Source organism: Phaethon lepturus, unplaced genomic scaffold (assembly GCF_000687285.1).
Source record: "Phaethon lepturus isolate BGI_N335 unplaced genomic scaffold, ASM68728v1 scaffold4781, whole genome shotgun sequence".
Taxonomy (NCBI): domain Eukaryota; kingdom Metazoa; phylum Chordata; class Aves; order Phaethontiformes; family Phaethontidae; genus Phaethon; species Phaethon lepturus.
This window is the reverse complement of record NW_010516817.1, coordinates 50,392-66,260: the sequence shown is the minus strand read 5'-3', so window position 1 is coordinate 66,260 and position 15,869 is coordinate 50,392. Positions and strand designations below refer to the sequence as shown.

At 36.1% G+C, this 15,869-nt stretch overlaps 1 protein-coding gene across 1 annotated transcript in view; it reads left to right on the top strand.

Moving 5' to 3' along the window:
- Positions 1-15,869, top strand: part of WDR64 (WD repeat domain 64) — a gene marked incomplete at its 3' end in the record, with an annotated part of 78,526 nt that overhangs the window by 17,490 nt on the left and 45,167 nt on the right. Inside the window, exons 6-9 of the mRNA XM_010296174.1 lie at positions 6,780-6,887; positions 8,526-8,740; positions 9,211-9,345; positions 12,031-12,110. Coding sequence (XP_010294476.1) covers positions 6,780-6,887; positions 8,526-8,740; positions 9,211-9,345; positions 12,031-12,110 — 538 coding nt within the window. The remainder of the gene's footprint in view (positions 1-6,779; positions 6,888-8,525; positions 8,741-9,210; positions 9,346-12,030; positions 12,111-15,869) is intronic.

Genomic DNA, 15,869 nt, shown 5'->3' with positions numbered 1-15,869 from the left:
GCTAATGGTTAGTGATGAGAAAAGAGAAGCCCATGCCCACAACCCTATTAAATCGTTCTGGCTCTATTTCTGAAAGATTTAATAGTATTTGATGACTTCATGTAACTTTTGTTGTTCTTGTTATATTCACTATTTTGGCATCAGTATTGTGATAGACTGATGGTCTAGTTAAAAAACCTCTTCTGCTTCTTGCTCTGCCTTATCTTAGGGCATAGGCAAGTTTATCTAACATTCTTATTTAAGTGTTTGCACTGAACAGTCCTGTCTTTAGCCAATTTACTTTCTTCTCATCCTTTCTCTAACTACTGCACTGAAAATAGAATTAAAATGGCTATTACTGGGCTTGAGGTTCCTGAACTTTTTGATGGTTGTTAAAAGATTTTGATGCTTGCAAAATATAATATTTTAAGCTATTTTGTTCTTAAAATTGAAATTCTATATCCTTATCCCAAATTGCAATGAAATAAAATTCTAGATTTTTTTGAGATAATAAATTACGCTTTCCAGACAGTTGAAATGGGTGATCTTATTAGATTTATTAACCTGGGGATTCTTTGAGAGATATATCTCTAGAATTGGGTTGCAATGTTTCTGTTGTAAAGCATGCTTATTAAAACTGAAGCTCTGCATTTTAATAGCTTTTATCTAAACACTTATTAAAAATCAAAGGACAATATCTTATGTGAGTGTAAATCATCACCCACCATTTACTTATTAAACATATGGTGAACTATACTAGTTGAAGACCTCGGCACCAAATGGTTATAATGTACAACTGTGAAGAATACCTTATAATTTCTGAATAGCAAAAGCTATTAAAAAAAAAGCTGCCTTTGCCTTGCAGGGATTACATTTCTCTTTTTCAGATCTGCAGAAATAACAGTCCATTCTTTTCTCACTACAGTTATTATGCCATTTTCATCTGTGTTAACATCATCAATACTGGCATAGCTAACTGATCAAGCTATATATTTGTATGCATCTTTGTGCAAATGAAGTAAGGTACTGAGTTCAGAGATAAGTTATCAGACTGCAAACCTTCCATCCATTGATAACCAATGATGTGTGTAGAGGGTGGATTAAAAAATGCAGAACAGTCCTCAGGTTCCTCTACCTTGTTCCATCCAGTGTTCTCATTCTTAAGGTGTTTCAGAACAGAGACTTACTCAACGAGAGGTCTTGGCCCTAATGATATTGAACCAGAAAGGCTGTGAAACATAGTAGCTCTAGAAATAAAATCCATTGAACTGCAGCCATCAGAACTTTCCCAGCATCATCACGGTATAAATGGAACATCAGCTATGAGTACAGATCATTTACTGTTTTGTTCCAGGGATGTTATGGAGAACAGGTCACTTCAAGAAAACCTGATTTCATTTCTTGATGAGATTCACAGAATCACAGAATCACTAGGTTGGAAAGGACCTTCAAGATCATCAAGTCCAACCATTAATCCAGCGCCACCATGTCCCCTAAACCATGTCCTGAAGCGCCACATCCACACATTTTTTGAACACTTCCAGAGATGGAGACTCCACCACCTCCCTGGGCAGCCTGTTCCAATGCTTGACCACCCTCTCAGTGAAGAAATTTTTCCTAATATCCAATCTAAACCTCCCCCGGCACAACTTGAGGCCATTTCCTCTTGTCCTATCACTAGTTACTTGGGAGAGGAGGCCAACACCCTCGTCGCCACAACCCCCTTTCAGGTAGTTGTAGAGAGTACCTGAAAGTACCTCAGATTATGTGACTGAGTGAAAAGAATAGAAGCATAAATATAATACAGTTAAAACTCTGTACAGTATTCAACTTGCTACCATACGACTTTCTGTTTTAAAATATGACCACTGAAAAAAACACTAGAGTGCATGGTTTAACAGTTTTCCAGCTGACAGGTCCCAAAAACAGTAGTCAGCACAGAAACATCTGTGATGATGGTGGGAATACTGGTAGTGAACAAGTCACTTCTCTTGAAGAATGAAAATGAAATGTCTTTTAAATAGGGCATAGAAGAGCATGAACAGAGCCAGTGGATGAGCCAGACAAGCTAAAACAGAAACTGTATTGGAAATGAGGGAGTGAAAATAGAGCCTCGGATTGACAGGATGGAACAAGGAAATAATGAAAAGGGTGATCTGGTGCCACTGCCTCATTTCTCTGTCAAGTACGGCAGTGCTAAGAAGAGAAATTCTTATAGCCTTCACTCTAAAGCTAGAAGTAGGCAGCATGTTTCGCTTATAGTTTCTGGCAGACTGTTCTCTTGTATCAGCCGCTTCTCAGTGTATCAAATTAATCTATTAATTTGTGCATTGCTCTCTTCAGGACTTTCATACTATTAGTTTCCGAGTAGTTTCAAGCCAATCGAGGAGTCTGTTTTGGCTAAGAACTTCTATTTTGGATCTTAAGGATAGAGTACCATGCTCTGCTGTTTACAGAGCCTGTTTACTCCACAGGCTGAGGTCCTTGAACAAGAACTGGCCTGGAAGGCAGTGCTAGCTAACTTGAACAATCTCTCGGTCTCTGTTAGGCTCTAAACTTCTCAGTGGACATTCTCTGGAGCATGCTATGCAGGAAGCCAAACTTGGTTATTATAGTAGTCTCTCCAGACCTTTATAACCACTGATCTTTGGTGTAATTTAAGTAATTTCACTGGTGCAATTTGTCTTAACATGAGAATGATTCAGTTATGTACATGAAAACACTTCTGTTGCTGCCTGTTCCAGGAAACTTTGATTTTTCTATGCTGGATCTTTCCCTGACTGGCAACTTCTAATAAACTGGTGCAATAAACACTTCTTTTTTTCTACTTTTGCTGTTACATTATCAAATGACTGTGCCTATAAATAATGCAAAAGGAAAGAAGAGGATAAATCTGGAGTACATTTTACTAATTCTTGCATTCTGCTGACATGCACAAATTGCATGTCGTGTTGAAACCTGACTTTTTCAGATACTTTTTTAGACTGCCAATCAATAATTAGAAATATTTATCTTCTAGAGAGAAGAGATTTCTCTTACAAGAGAAATTCTGTCTTGGCCAACATTTTCCTCCTGTTGGAGTGTTCATTGCTTCTCTATCTATGTCTTTCTGCTGTCACTCAAAGTTCATTGCCATTCAGATGCTGTAAGGAAAATTTGAACATGTACACCATATGGTTTTATTTGTGTGTGTATTAGACATAAGTTGATGTATGTAGCCTTTGTATAGATCTTGTAAAAAAAATTTCCTATGAACACACATTCTTATTTACCTTTCAAACCAGAAGTGTTTTTAATGCTTCTTAGGTTGTAATTTCTGTCAGTTTTTCTCCCCTTTTTAAGTGAAATAGTATTGTAATGATAGTCATGTTTGTAAGCCAGTGAATGCTACAATACAATGGCTAGGATGCTTCGCTGTAAAAGAAAGATCAAACTTGATTTTACTTCGCTGTTTTCTAAATGCTTACTTAACTGCAAGCAGGCCTTCCCCTCGATGAATTAGAGGATAGAGCTGTTCCTATTTGGAGTAAAAACAGTCAGAGCAGAAGGCACGTGTTATTCCAACACCTGTTTCCCTTTCACTGCTAATTCTTTAGGGGAGTAATAGTCCTCAGCCCTATGAAAGAAAGATTTTCCCTGAGAACACGCTAAGCATTAAGGTACCTTTACATAGCAATGCATGGGTGCGTGTTCCGTTTCATTTGTCTGGGGACTAACTGCTACTGAGTTCTCATTTCACAGTCGTCTTTTCTAGTCACAGATACTGTGACAAGAGAGGGAAGTTGAAGTCCATGCTCATACCCTGTTTGGTGGCTCAGCATCATTAGCTACATGGAGAGAATAGTAAGGGAGAAAGTGATATCCAGAATTGCCTCATAAAACTGGAACCAAAGTTATTGTGTAGATTGGTGGGAAGCAGAGACTATTAAGGCCCTGTTGAATGTAAGTATATGGACTTAGACTCCAATGTAATTAAGAAACTAACTAAATTTTGTACAGTTTAGTTGCTTAGTTGTGGAAAGTTAAATGTTTCTCATTTTTCCTGGATGTGAAATGTTGAATGTCATTTGTCTGTGTGTATGAAAATCTAAAATAAATTAATTGGCTTCAGTTGCTATATCAGATTTTCAAAGGGGCAAAGGGTCCCTGGCATCTGTTTCTATCATCAATGGGAAAGAATCTAGCTTTCTCTCTTCAGTTATTCTATCCTGTGGAAAGGGCTCTGACCTCATCTGAAAGAAAAAATTAAAGGTCTCAGTGTCAAGTGCGAGCACCCAGTAAATACCCCGTGCATTTTTACCTGTAGGTAGACATGGGATAAGAAAAAAAAGACAAGACTTCACAGAATGTTGAAGAGGTGACATATAGCTCAATTAGAAGAAAGCTTCAAAAGAGTAGACTTTCATAGTAGGCCTTGAAGCACAGGTTAAAGGAAAACATTTGCTCTTTGAGACATTTAAAGAAACATGTCTGGAAACTGTAGCTCACTGCTGGGCATGTGAATATCATTGTTCTAATATTTTGCTTAATTCCTCTGTTAGAATTAGTAAATTGTGCCCTGAGAGAAGAATATCCCCTTGCCAGTCTGAATGACAACAGCCATTTTCAGTCTGTCCTATGTTCTCAAAGTATTTGAATTTGACCTTCAGTGTGGGAAAACAGAATAGTAGCCTTGAGCTAAGATGCCTAAAAGACATTTAAGTATGATGAAGACGTTCCCCTTGAGTTGCCAAGCTAATGTCTATCCTTTCCTATTCATTTTTCCTTAACTGGTATCAGACATCTGCCTTTCTTCTGTCTTCCAAGATTATCCTCACAGGTTAAATGAGTTGTTTTTCCCAAATAGGTGAGAAATACTTTGTGTTCAACTGGGATAAGTCATGTCCCCTCTCAAGGCATATACTGACTGACTTGGAAAGATTCAGTTACCAGGACAACATAGATGGGGAATAAAACTTTTCAAGGGAGGGGGCATTTGATCTGTAAATAAGGACTAGTCATACCTTCTCAGATCACTATCCTGTAATGTGATTTGTTTTGTTTAATTATTTCAAAGCAATAGCAGAGATTCTTGGTTGTATTTCTAGGCAAACCTATGAAATAAAGTTGTTGATATCAGTGTTTTAAGTCCTTTCATCAGGGCTTGTTTTATTACCTAAAATTTAACTACAACACAAAAAAGAAAGCAAAGGGACATCTGACCTTTAGACTTTTTCTGTAAGCAGTCAAGTACAAAAATTCTCCTTACTGCTTGGTTTTGATCTTCCTTTTGCCTCTGTACCATCTCACTGCATGTGATAGCCTGCAAAACCTTTGCAAGATGCAGTTCTGTTACTTTGACTACATCGTCACAAGCCAGCACTACAAAATAGTAGCTTAATTACAAATTTAAAATCAGCTTTTCATACCAGTTAGTCATTGTTACCTGACACTGTTTTAAAGGACCCCAAAAAGCCACAGTTAACAAAGTTTTCCGTAAGAATTACCAAGCAGCCCATAAGGCCCCTGCAGGACTGACATTTTCCATGTGTTTATTGTAGAAAACAGCAAAAGAAATCCTTATAAGTGGATTAGCACCTGCCCAGAGGCCATTAGGAAGGAAAGAAGCTTTCTCCTGCAATAGAGTGTTGACATCACTCTGTCAGGATTTTGGACTCTTTACAGCAAAATCAATATTGTGTACAACAATGCGAATAAAAGTCAAAGCATCAGCAGCGCTGATGCCTTCAGTTCACTATGGATTTAGTATTGTGCTTTCTGCTTCCTAACTCACTTGGTGGATGTAAACTGTATCTTTAGCAACATAGGTCCCTATTTTAGCTGTTTATCAAGTACTTCCACTGGAACTATTTTTTAGAGGTTACAGGTAGGTGTAGCTCACTTAAAGAACTGCAATAACTGTGTTGTTTAAGTTTGCGTCAAATGTTTCTTTGTCACTTTAATCTAGAAAAGAAAGTAAGATGTTTCAGTCAGTGTTATTTTATAGTTGTTCTGAATTATTTTAAAGTGATAGATAGTTGTGCCATAGCAGACATAGCAAATGGAGCATATTCCATTTCAATCCCACTGTCATTTAGGAAGGTCCATTACATTTGGGGGGGTGGGGTAGGGATAAAACAGTTTTTAATGTTGCAACAAAAAACAAAATTCTGGACAGTGTGATAGTGAATTTGAGTCAATAATCTTACACTTTGCAACAGAAATTATTTTACATTAAAACCTGTATAATTGGAGGTATACTTGAACGATGGCTTAATATGGGCAGATGAATAGCTTTATAAATATTTGATCTACCTACTGGGAGAATTAAAATTATTTAATACCAGTTACTTATTTTCAGAAACTTTCATTTCAGTAGGGTTTGTGCTATTATAGCTGAAATTTTGACTGCCTTTAACTTTCTTTTGTTTTCAACTAAACCATATCCAAGTAAAAATTTGATTTGCTTTACCATGGATGTTTTAGCTTAAGTATCCTCTGCTCAGAGTGCTTTTTTCAGAGTGTCATTACAGCTCAACTAACAGTATATATGTATTTGTGTCCTCTCATGTGCAACATCTGTGCATCTGAGGTGAGTCACTGTTAACAGAGGTTGAGCCTGGCACCTCTGTAATTTCATGTATGAGCTATTCCTGGAGATAGAACACTCAGTTCTGTTACCTGGGACAGGACCTAGCAGCTCTAGTGCAGAGTATATGGGATTTATGTGGAGATGGTTTAAAATATGTACTTAAATGGCAGAGAAGTTTATAAATTTGCAGAGAAAATCTTTCTTTAGCTACCCTTTTTATTTTCATTAGGATACTGCTTGGATCACTGGATGTGATTTCCTACCTCAGCTGAAATGTGTCGTGGCTGTAACTGAAAGGGCAGTCATCGTCTGGGACTATAAATCAAAAGGGAGTCAGGTATTATGTTGGATCAGACAAATGTTAAAGAGGAAGCCTGCAAAAGATTAGTCTTTGTTTTCAATATACATTCACATTCCTTTTGTCTAACAGGATACAGGCATTAACTTTTGTCTTTGTAGGAACTCAGTGAAACAGTGGAATTTATACTGAAGAAGGAATACCTTTTCCACACCGAGTGGGATTAGTAGTGTGTCTTAAAAACTTGGAATAAAGAGGAAAATTTTTTACTATGTTGCAAACAAACCACCAAAGCATTTATTTTCTATGTATATGTAATGCATATGTGTGCACATTTGCATCTAATGTGTGTGCATGTATATCTTGGAATCTATTAAGAATCAAGGGACAAGTTTTCCAAAGAATTTAACATAGACTCCTTTGAGATAACTTCCTCATTTAATGAAAATATTTCTTCATATCCTGCATTTTGTTCATGACTTTACAAGAGGAAAAGCATCTTGATGTTAATAGTGTATGTCCAAATGGCTAAATTTTTCTTGAATGCCTTATTACAAAAAAAAAAAAAAAAATTTGCAAGGATTTCTGACCCATGCATTAACTTCTTCCTCCTGTTCCTGGGACTTTTCTCAGCAATTCTGAGTTGGCTGAGAAGATAAGAAGAAACAAAGTAAATATTTTTAGGATAAGATGAAGTCTTAGGATTTTTGTTGTTGTTGATATTAAAAGGCCACTCCCCAAGCTCAGACAAGTCAATGGAAGGTTTTCTGTCAATCCAGTTGGACTCCTGGGAAGGAAGGCTCAAAAATTTATTCTCCACTCATTATTCTCCAGGTTTCCTGCAGTCATTACACCAGTGAATGCTGAAAGTCTCCTGTGGCTGAATAGGAGCAGTTCTCTTTTGAGACCACAGAAATAATACATAGACAGTTCTATATATGTGTTATGTCTCTTTAATGTTCCTGCATGGACAACATTGAAGTAGTTAATTCCTGTGGCATGTGAACAGTTGCCAGTTTAGGTTGGCAAGGATGCTTTATAAAATAACAGATGGAGTCAGGCAGTAGAACCAATAAACAGTATAATGTGTATGACCCAAAATCCCATTCCCAGGCCTTCTCAGCCTAGCAACATACCACAATGGCTTGCGGCTGTATTCGTTCCCACTATCTCAATTACTGAAAATTGAAACACCTGCGCATATAAGTACACTTGGTATCCCAGGCTGTATTAATAATTAGGACTCTGATATAATTTCTCTCTGTGTGTTACTGTTGCATTTTGTGGTTTGAATAATTCTTTAATTTGGCTATTTTCTATTTTCTTTTAGCTAGTATCTTATTTTTGAATAGAAAACCATATACAGTCTTAGCAAATACACCATCCCACTTCAGTATGGTGAGATCCTCCCTAAAATTTGTAATTAATATTTCCTCACTGAAATGTAAAAGGCTACCTATGAAACAAAGCCTCACTGAAATCCTTAAAATCAGCATTTAACTTCACTTGGTGATGATCTTCCATGAGTTTCTAATAGCAGGAAACAGCTAGCACAGGGGGAGCTTGAAAAAACGAAGTCAAGAATTGAATGCTGATACAAGTAGATAAGCATGATATGTTCAGTCAACTTAAGGGCTCATGTGCAATATCTAATAAACTATCTACTACATTTCACAGCATAATTGCTTTACCATCAAGCCAATGGAAAATGGTCTGCTCTGTGTTTGCACGGTGACTATGTCAAATCACTTGGCTAAGGATAATATCCTAATGGGAGATGATAAGGGTTTCGTTCACCTGCTTACTGTGACCAGTGATCACTTTAGATTGAAACAATGTAAAGGCAAAAAAGAATCACCACTTCAGGTTTTGGACTCCAAAACTTTTAACATGTAAGTTGCTTATGATAAAATATTATGTCTGGCCATTTTTTTTTTTTAATTGGGTTTCCTCTGGCCTAAGTGGAGGATTAGCTTTTGTGTCTAAATTAACTCCACCTAACAAAGAAAATAATTTTTCAAACTAAAGTAAGTATGATTTGCTTGTTGTGTGAAGGAAATGCCATCATTTTCAGTAGGAGATCTAACAAGAGATCGTACAGCAGAGAGGCTGCAGAGTAAAATTCCAAGGAAGAATTCACAATTGCTGTTATCCAATTTGACACAGGCACAGCTTTATTGTGCCTGATTAGATGGAAGCATAATTGCGACTAGAGAAGTGTATGAGTGGTTCTATATCTGCTCTGGATATTAAATGTTAACATTGCCTGTGTATAATCTCACTGACAAAATCCCTGTCCATCTATGGGCATATTACTGTAGAAGCTAGTATATCCTAATAACATCTTGATTTATATCCTCAGTGTTAAACGCAAGCTACATGATGACTGGGTTGTGAAAGTTAAGTATATTTCTGACCTAAATTGCTTTGGATCCTGCTCCTCAGACAGCATTCATTCATTTGTTTTGGATGACATAAAGCGACTAGAGGACAACTTGTAAGTATATGACATCTGAAAAAATCCACCTTTTGCTTTATAACTCTGCATGAGATCAGTGCCTTGCAAGATGCCATCCTGTTGTATGAAAGCTGTTTTTTCTATAAGCATTATTAACACAAACAAAAGTACAACTACTTAAATACTTGAACATTTTTGTTTGTTAGCTTTTGATGTAGGAGAGGGCTGTCCATATATGTTCATTACTCACAACCCTTAAAAGTAAGTTATGTTATGTTGGCAGTGTTGTCCCCTCCAACATCTCCTCAGCAGACAAATTTTAGTTAGGAAATTGATTGCTTTGTTACAGGTATATCATGTATGAATGTTTCATTAACAGTTTCAGTTTCACAAGTTTCAGTTACACAAACTTAAACCAAGGAAGCAATTTATTCTGAGGGCTGTGAAATGGATTTACTATACAGCACGAAAGAGGTTGTGGCCTCCTTATTTGTTCCATGTCCTTATGCATATGGCCCATCAGTGCTATAGCTGATTCCAAGCCTTACTGGTCTGTGACTTTAGAGGAGTTTATAGCCCAATTAAAAAATAAATAATACAAATACAATTTTATGTAAAAAGGAACTATAAATAACGTATAGGTAGAACTTTTAATTCAAATATCTTAAAGCTTTGTAAACATTAGATCAGCTTCACAATTCCTCTGTGAGGTGCATCCAGAGATTAACAGAATTTTAAGGCTAGTGGCAGCAATTATGATAATCTGTTTTATCTCTTGTACAATACAGGCCATAAATATTCACATAATAATTCTTGCATCAATCCAATAACTTAAGCTTTTATGAGTCTTGCATATCTGTTGTGGATGGGGAAAATGAAATATGAAATAATTATAGTTTGTCCAAGGTCACATACTGTGTCAGGAGAAAAGCTGAGAAATCCTATTTATTTGATTTTATTGGGAGTTTTGGAAAAATAGAATAAATTTGAGGAGAAAGAAAATATAGTCAAAAGGGTATATGCTACCACCATACACTGTTTGTAATACAGAACATAAACTGCAAATATCTTGGTAGGTCTTTTTCATTTAACACTGACTATAATCGTGTCTCCAATTGCAATAAACACATTTCTCTAAGCAGTTTCATGCAGCAGCTAAATGAAATTATATTTAGACAACTGAAAAATTACACAGCTGTTAAAATTGTATTAATAGGCCTAAAAACAGCTGTGGATCAAATCCCTTTGAAATGCCCATTCCATAAGTAATTATGGTTGAATATATGATTTACTGATTTATATGATTTACAAATTTCCCCAATTAACTTTGCAGCAAGAAATTGTTATTGTGCTTGAAGAGGAGTGCAATGTATCTTGTCTTCTATGTGACTGTTAGGTTTCTTTGTGGATAATGGCTGATAAGCAGTTATATTCTTTTCTTGTAAAGTATCTAAAAAAAAGGTGTGAATAGGATCACAGAGTGCTTCCGCTGCAAGGCCATGACTTTGGCAGGACTTCTCACTGAACCCCTTATTGAAAGACCCCCTTATTCACACTGATGTTGGAAGAGTATCAAGAACATTCATTAAAGAGCCGATAGACAGTTATATAGAAGTATTAAATTTAAGAATTAAAGAAAAAAGGTGACAAATCCTGAGGAAATCTGTCCATCACACATTTAAATCAATTAATTGCTTTTTTATACCATCAAGAGAATTAAGAGTCCTCTGTTAGAGCTCTGGAAAGAAAGCTTTGCTCCCTCTAATAGGGAGTGAACAGCCTTTTATTTATACCTGCCAAGAAAGAACAAGGTCTTCTATTAATCCTCAAAGTTTCCAGAGTCTTTTGTCAAATTTACTGTCATTCCCAGTTATGGTTTTCAATATTAATGGTTACTCTTTAGCCCAGAATAAATGAACTACCTACTTGTCTGGATTTCAAAGAAATAATTTAAATGTATACTCATTTAATTCTCTATAGCTTATTTACACTGACAGTCGTTTCCTGGGGAGATGGGTGTCAGCCATGTTGAATCCAAAAATCAAGAAAATATTCACTCATTAGTAGCAATGTATGAAATGTGGAGAGACAAGCAGAAGTTGCTCAAAGGATGGTTTTAGAAGGGACACTGAGTCAATCTCAGTCTGTGTTGGCTGTTATAATTCCTGTGCATTACAGTGAATACAACAGAATAGTTCATTTGAGTTTCAGAAACTTGCAGTGTCTTCATGTTATTACACAACACACAATAGATAAAATAGAGACTATGCATTATACAATACATTATATGTAAGCAGCAGAAAAGTAACTGCACTTACTTTACACAAAATAGAGGCCACAATAACCTCCATGTCTAAAACAGGCAAAGGCAGTTGCTTTGATGCCTTTCCTCAGTGATGAACTGCTTTAAGCACGCAGACGTGTGAATGCTTACTTTGGCAACAGCTACCATTTTAGGATTCTGTTTGGAGTATGACTGATAAAGGATTCAGGTGTTCAAATCAGAGATTTATTACTTTAATGGAAAATGCACCCTGTTCCTGTTTTATTGATGCTAGTATCACTATAAGTCTATGACTATAAACCACTGTTACAAGTCAATTTGCTTTTAACAAGAGATTGTGTACATTATGCAAACAGCTGTTCTATATACTACAGAAAATAAAGTAAACTGTATTTTCCTAATGTTTCTTACCTGATTAACTCTTTTGTTAATGACTACAGACCTGTAAAGGAATTTTCCGTCCCTAGAGGAGTCAATGCCTTCACATACTGTGGAAAAGCAAAAGTCATTGTCACTGGGGGTAAGTATTGGGTTTTTTTTCCCAAGAGATTGTTCTGTTGTGAATTTGAGTTAGTGTCTTAAGAATTTAAATAATGGCTTCTGTCTTAAATGATAGGAAACAGAGATCTTGTTTTTAATGGCTGGGAGCCTCACTCTGAAAAGAGATACTTCCTGACAGGAATCTATGAAGGACTCAGTCTGGGTTTCATTCAAGTATCATGTTATTTATACAATAAAACAGGAGAAACCATATGTTGAGCTACCCTGGAGTAACATTGATGCTGCCTATCTCCAAGTCTTCAGTATGAGAGTCTTGCTTAAAACTTTGTTAAAAATTGCAATAGCAAACATAGCAATTCTTATGTCTATATTTAACGACAAGAAAAAAATGGCCAAGGATCTGCTGTCCAGCCTTGATAGTATGCAAGACAGTGAGATAAGTTTGGAAAAAAAAGAAGACCTAGACATGGGAAATAATGCAATTCAAGTTGAATTGTAGCAGTTTACTGAAGGGAAAACTGCGATAGATGTCAAAATAAATATCAGGCAGTTCTATTGATGTTCTAGACACAAGACTTAATGGGAAAGCAATAGGACTATAGGAAAGTTATTAGTGAAAATTCTGAAGTTCAGCCTTGGAGGAGATCTTATTTACATTGATTACCTTGTCACGAAAAGTAGTCTGGAGAAATTTACTGATGACATAAAGATGGGAGGCCCTATAAAACAGAATGTGGTTAGTATTTCCTACAGGTAGAACTGGAAAATTTTACTGTAGTAATAAAACCAGGGCAAAGTGTCTGAATAGAACAGAAGGTCAATTACACAGGAACTAATAAAAGTTTCTGTTACACACTGAAAATGCTTCTTACAGAAACAGCAGAAGATAAAAATCTGGATAAACTTCCTAAGAAAATAAGAATAGCTATGGTACACTACACCAAAGGTTTGCCTAACACACTATGCCCTCATTGACAGTGACCAGCAATAAACACTCATGTCAGAGTATAGGAATAGGGCATTCATGCAGCAATACTTGCCCTAGGTATCTGTGTTAGTTGAAATATCTGTTCTGCAGGTAAGAAAGCATTAGCTTCTCTGAATTTGACACTAGTAAAACTTCATGTTGTACTGGAATCCACTGTATGAGCCATGCTTGACAAAGATTAGTTGAATATGGAAAAAGGGTGGAGGAAACCTATCACATAGAGAATAAACCTATCATAGAGAGATTTAAAAAGTGTATTTTCTATAACCTAGCAAAATGACAATTAACAAGGAACACCATTGCTATCTATAAAACTATCAGGAGAATAAATATTAGAGCAAAAATTAGAGCAGTGATGTTCTGAAAGAGTCTTCTGAATAGTGGCAGTTGCAGAAAGATATATCCTCCTCAGTTTAAAATGAAGCTTGAACTTTTTAAAAGGATAGATTGCATATTTATCTGTGATGGTTGGAGGCTAGACTTGGAATGTAGAACCTCCTATCCCATCTAAACAGCTGCCTAATCAGAATATTTTAGAAAGAGATGGGCTTTCTCAACACTGCATTTTAAATTGTCTTGACTTTCACTGCACAAAAGTACAGAAAGCATAGGCAACATGACAAAACTTTAATAATATTATGTTCAAGGACTCTGTAATGATGATTTTGAAAAAGTATAAGAATTGTACTTGATTCTAACAATCTTCCAGTCTATTCCTGGGTCATAACATTTACGTACCCTTGAGTTGGAATCCTGTCTTTCTTGTTCACCCACTAGCCTTCATCTTGATATTAAAAGGCATCCTCCTGCCTCTCACTTTCATTCCCAGTGCTTGGCCCTGCTGCTTCCCTTGAACACAAAAGTAAATTATTCCTGAGCTGGATTACTGAGAGTCGCAGGAGACAGTGGGAATGCATGGCCAAAGACAAAGAGAGTTTGGGATCATGTCTTTCGATTGCACTGTTTAGAACAGCCAGGTGAAAACGAAACTGCACCCAAAATTAAGAATAATGCTACAGCACTTGAGAGATCCATCTACTAAAGACTTCAAAACTTGAGCTTTAGAGTTCAGTGCTCTATCAGTAAAATACACTGTTCACAATAGCACAGCAGTCAGTCAGACTAGAGCACCTATGTTTGTCTCTGTATCTTAAAAGGCAGTTTTCTCTCTTGTCTGGCTGAGAAACGCATGTTGATGATCCAGTTAATGAAAGAATTAAACTGTTAAAATTAACATAGGTTAGTCTTGTTGATTAGGAATCCTGCATTTTTACCTGTAATATACCCTAAAAATCAAAGACCAGAACAGGTAAATAATTCAGGAATCATAATATATAGATTTCTTGGTGACATGTACAAACATTTGTAAAAGCTATGTTTATATGTCAGATTCAGCAATTAAAAGAAAAATCCAACCTTTGATTGCAGGCTAGCTTCTAAAGTATTCAGCAGGGACAAATCTGCTTTACTAAGCCCCAACCTATGGTTATTTAGTCAGGTGTTTATAACACAAATGGTATGCAGAATACTACAATGTATTATTACACTGGGAAGTGACTATTTAAAAAGTAATGTTTTAACACAGTTACTCTTCCATCATTTATTTAGTTGTATTTGAGTATGCTCATGAGTTTGTCAGTGACACAACCTAATTTTGTCTTCCAGATATTTGACATTTATAATAATGAATAAGAAAAATAAAAGCAAAGCTGGTACAGAGTTCACTTTTCATGCTAAAAGCTAGACTTCAACCAGTAAAATTATAAAAGCCCGGTAGTGGCATAAAATATGGAGCCCACAGTAGTTTAGAATAACTTTTCTATGTAGAATTTTGCATTATTATGTTGAATGGTGAAGTGATATGGGTTTGTTCTTGTGCTGTATCCATTTCAATTCCAACTATGTCTTAATCATAACCTCAGGGAACAGCTACAGTTAAAATCAAATTATGTATGCATATAAAAGCTGGAGATGATCAGTTTTAAATGATGTGATACATCAACTTCTAACACTATTAGTTCTTCAAATCCAGCTATTGTTCTCCTGTGAGCAATAAAGAAGAAGAAAAACTATTAGTGATTTTTAAATCTAGCAGTAGCAGCTTAAGACTGATAAAAGGAAGTCCTCTGTGCTTGCTCAGTACCCTTTGTGTATTCCTAGCACAAGTGAAGTAACTGGTAACATCTTTTTTTTTTTTTACCGGCACTATACATTGGTATTGACATTTTCAGGAATTCCCATGAATCCTAGTTATAGAAATCACATCTCAGGACTCCACTAATATTAGCCCTCAGAAGCGTAGCAGAGTCTTTTCTATGATGCAGTCTAAATTTAATAAGAACATATGCAGACAGACAAGGCAGCACAAATTAAAAAGAACGAGACATTGGTCGATATGATAAACATCTGAACTTCTGTCAGTTTACCAGATGTCTAACTGTTCTGAAGAGGTTTTGCAGACATTATAACCCAAGATTATTTAAAAGGCAGGCTTGAAGGAATGACAAGTTGTTTTAAAGTATAAGGGTTCCTTCTGCGTGAAAGGAGCAGCATAGAGAGAAACCAGGAGTTATATTTTTAATTCCTAGTTTATCAGAGGATGCCAATCTAAGCCTAGCATTTTTCCATTAAAAAATGCTATTCTCAAGGGAGTTTCAACACCACTGAAATGCAGCCACCTCAGCAGACTAGTAATACCACACAAATTGCAAAACTGTGTAAGCAAGGGAGACAATTTGACAGTGTCACACGTTCAAAGAAGATATTGGAATCCATAACATCTAGCTAGAA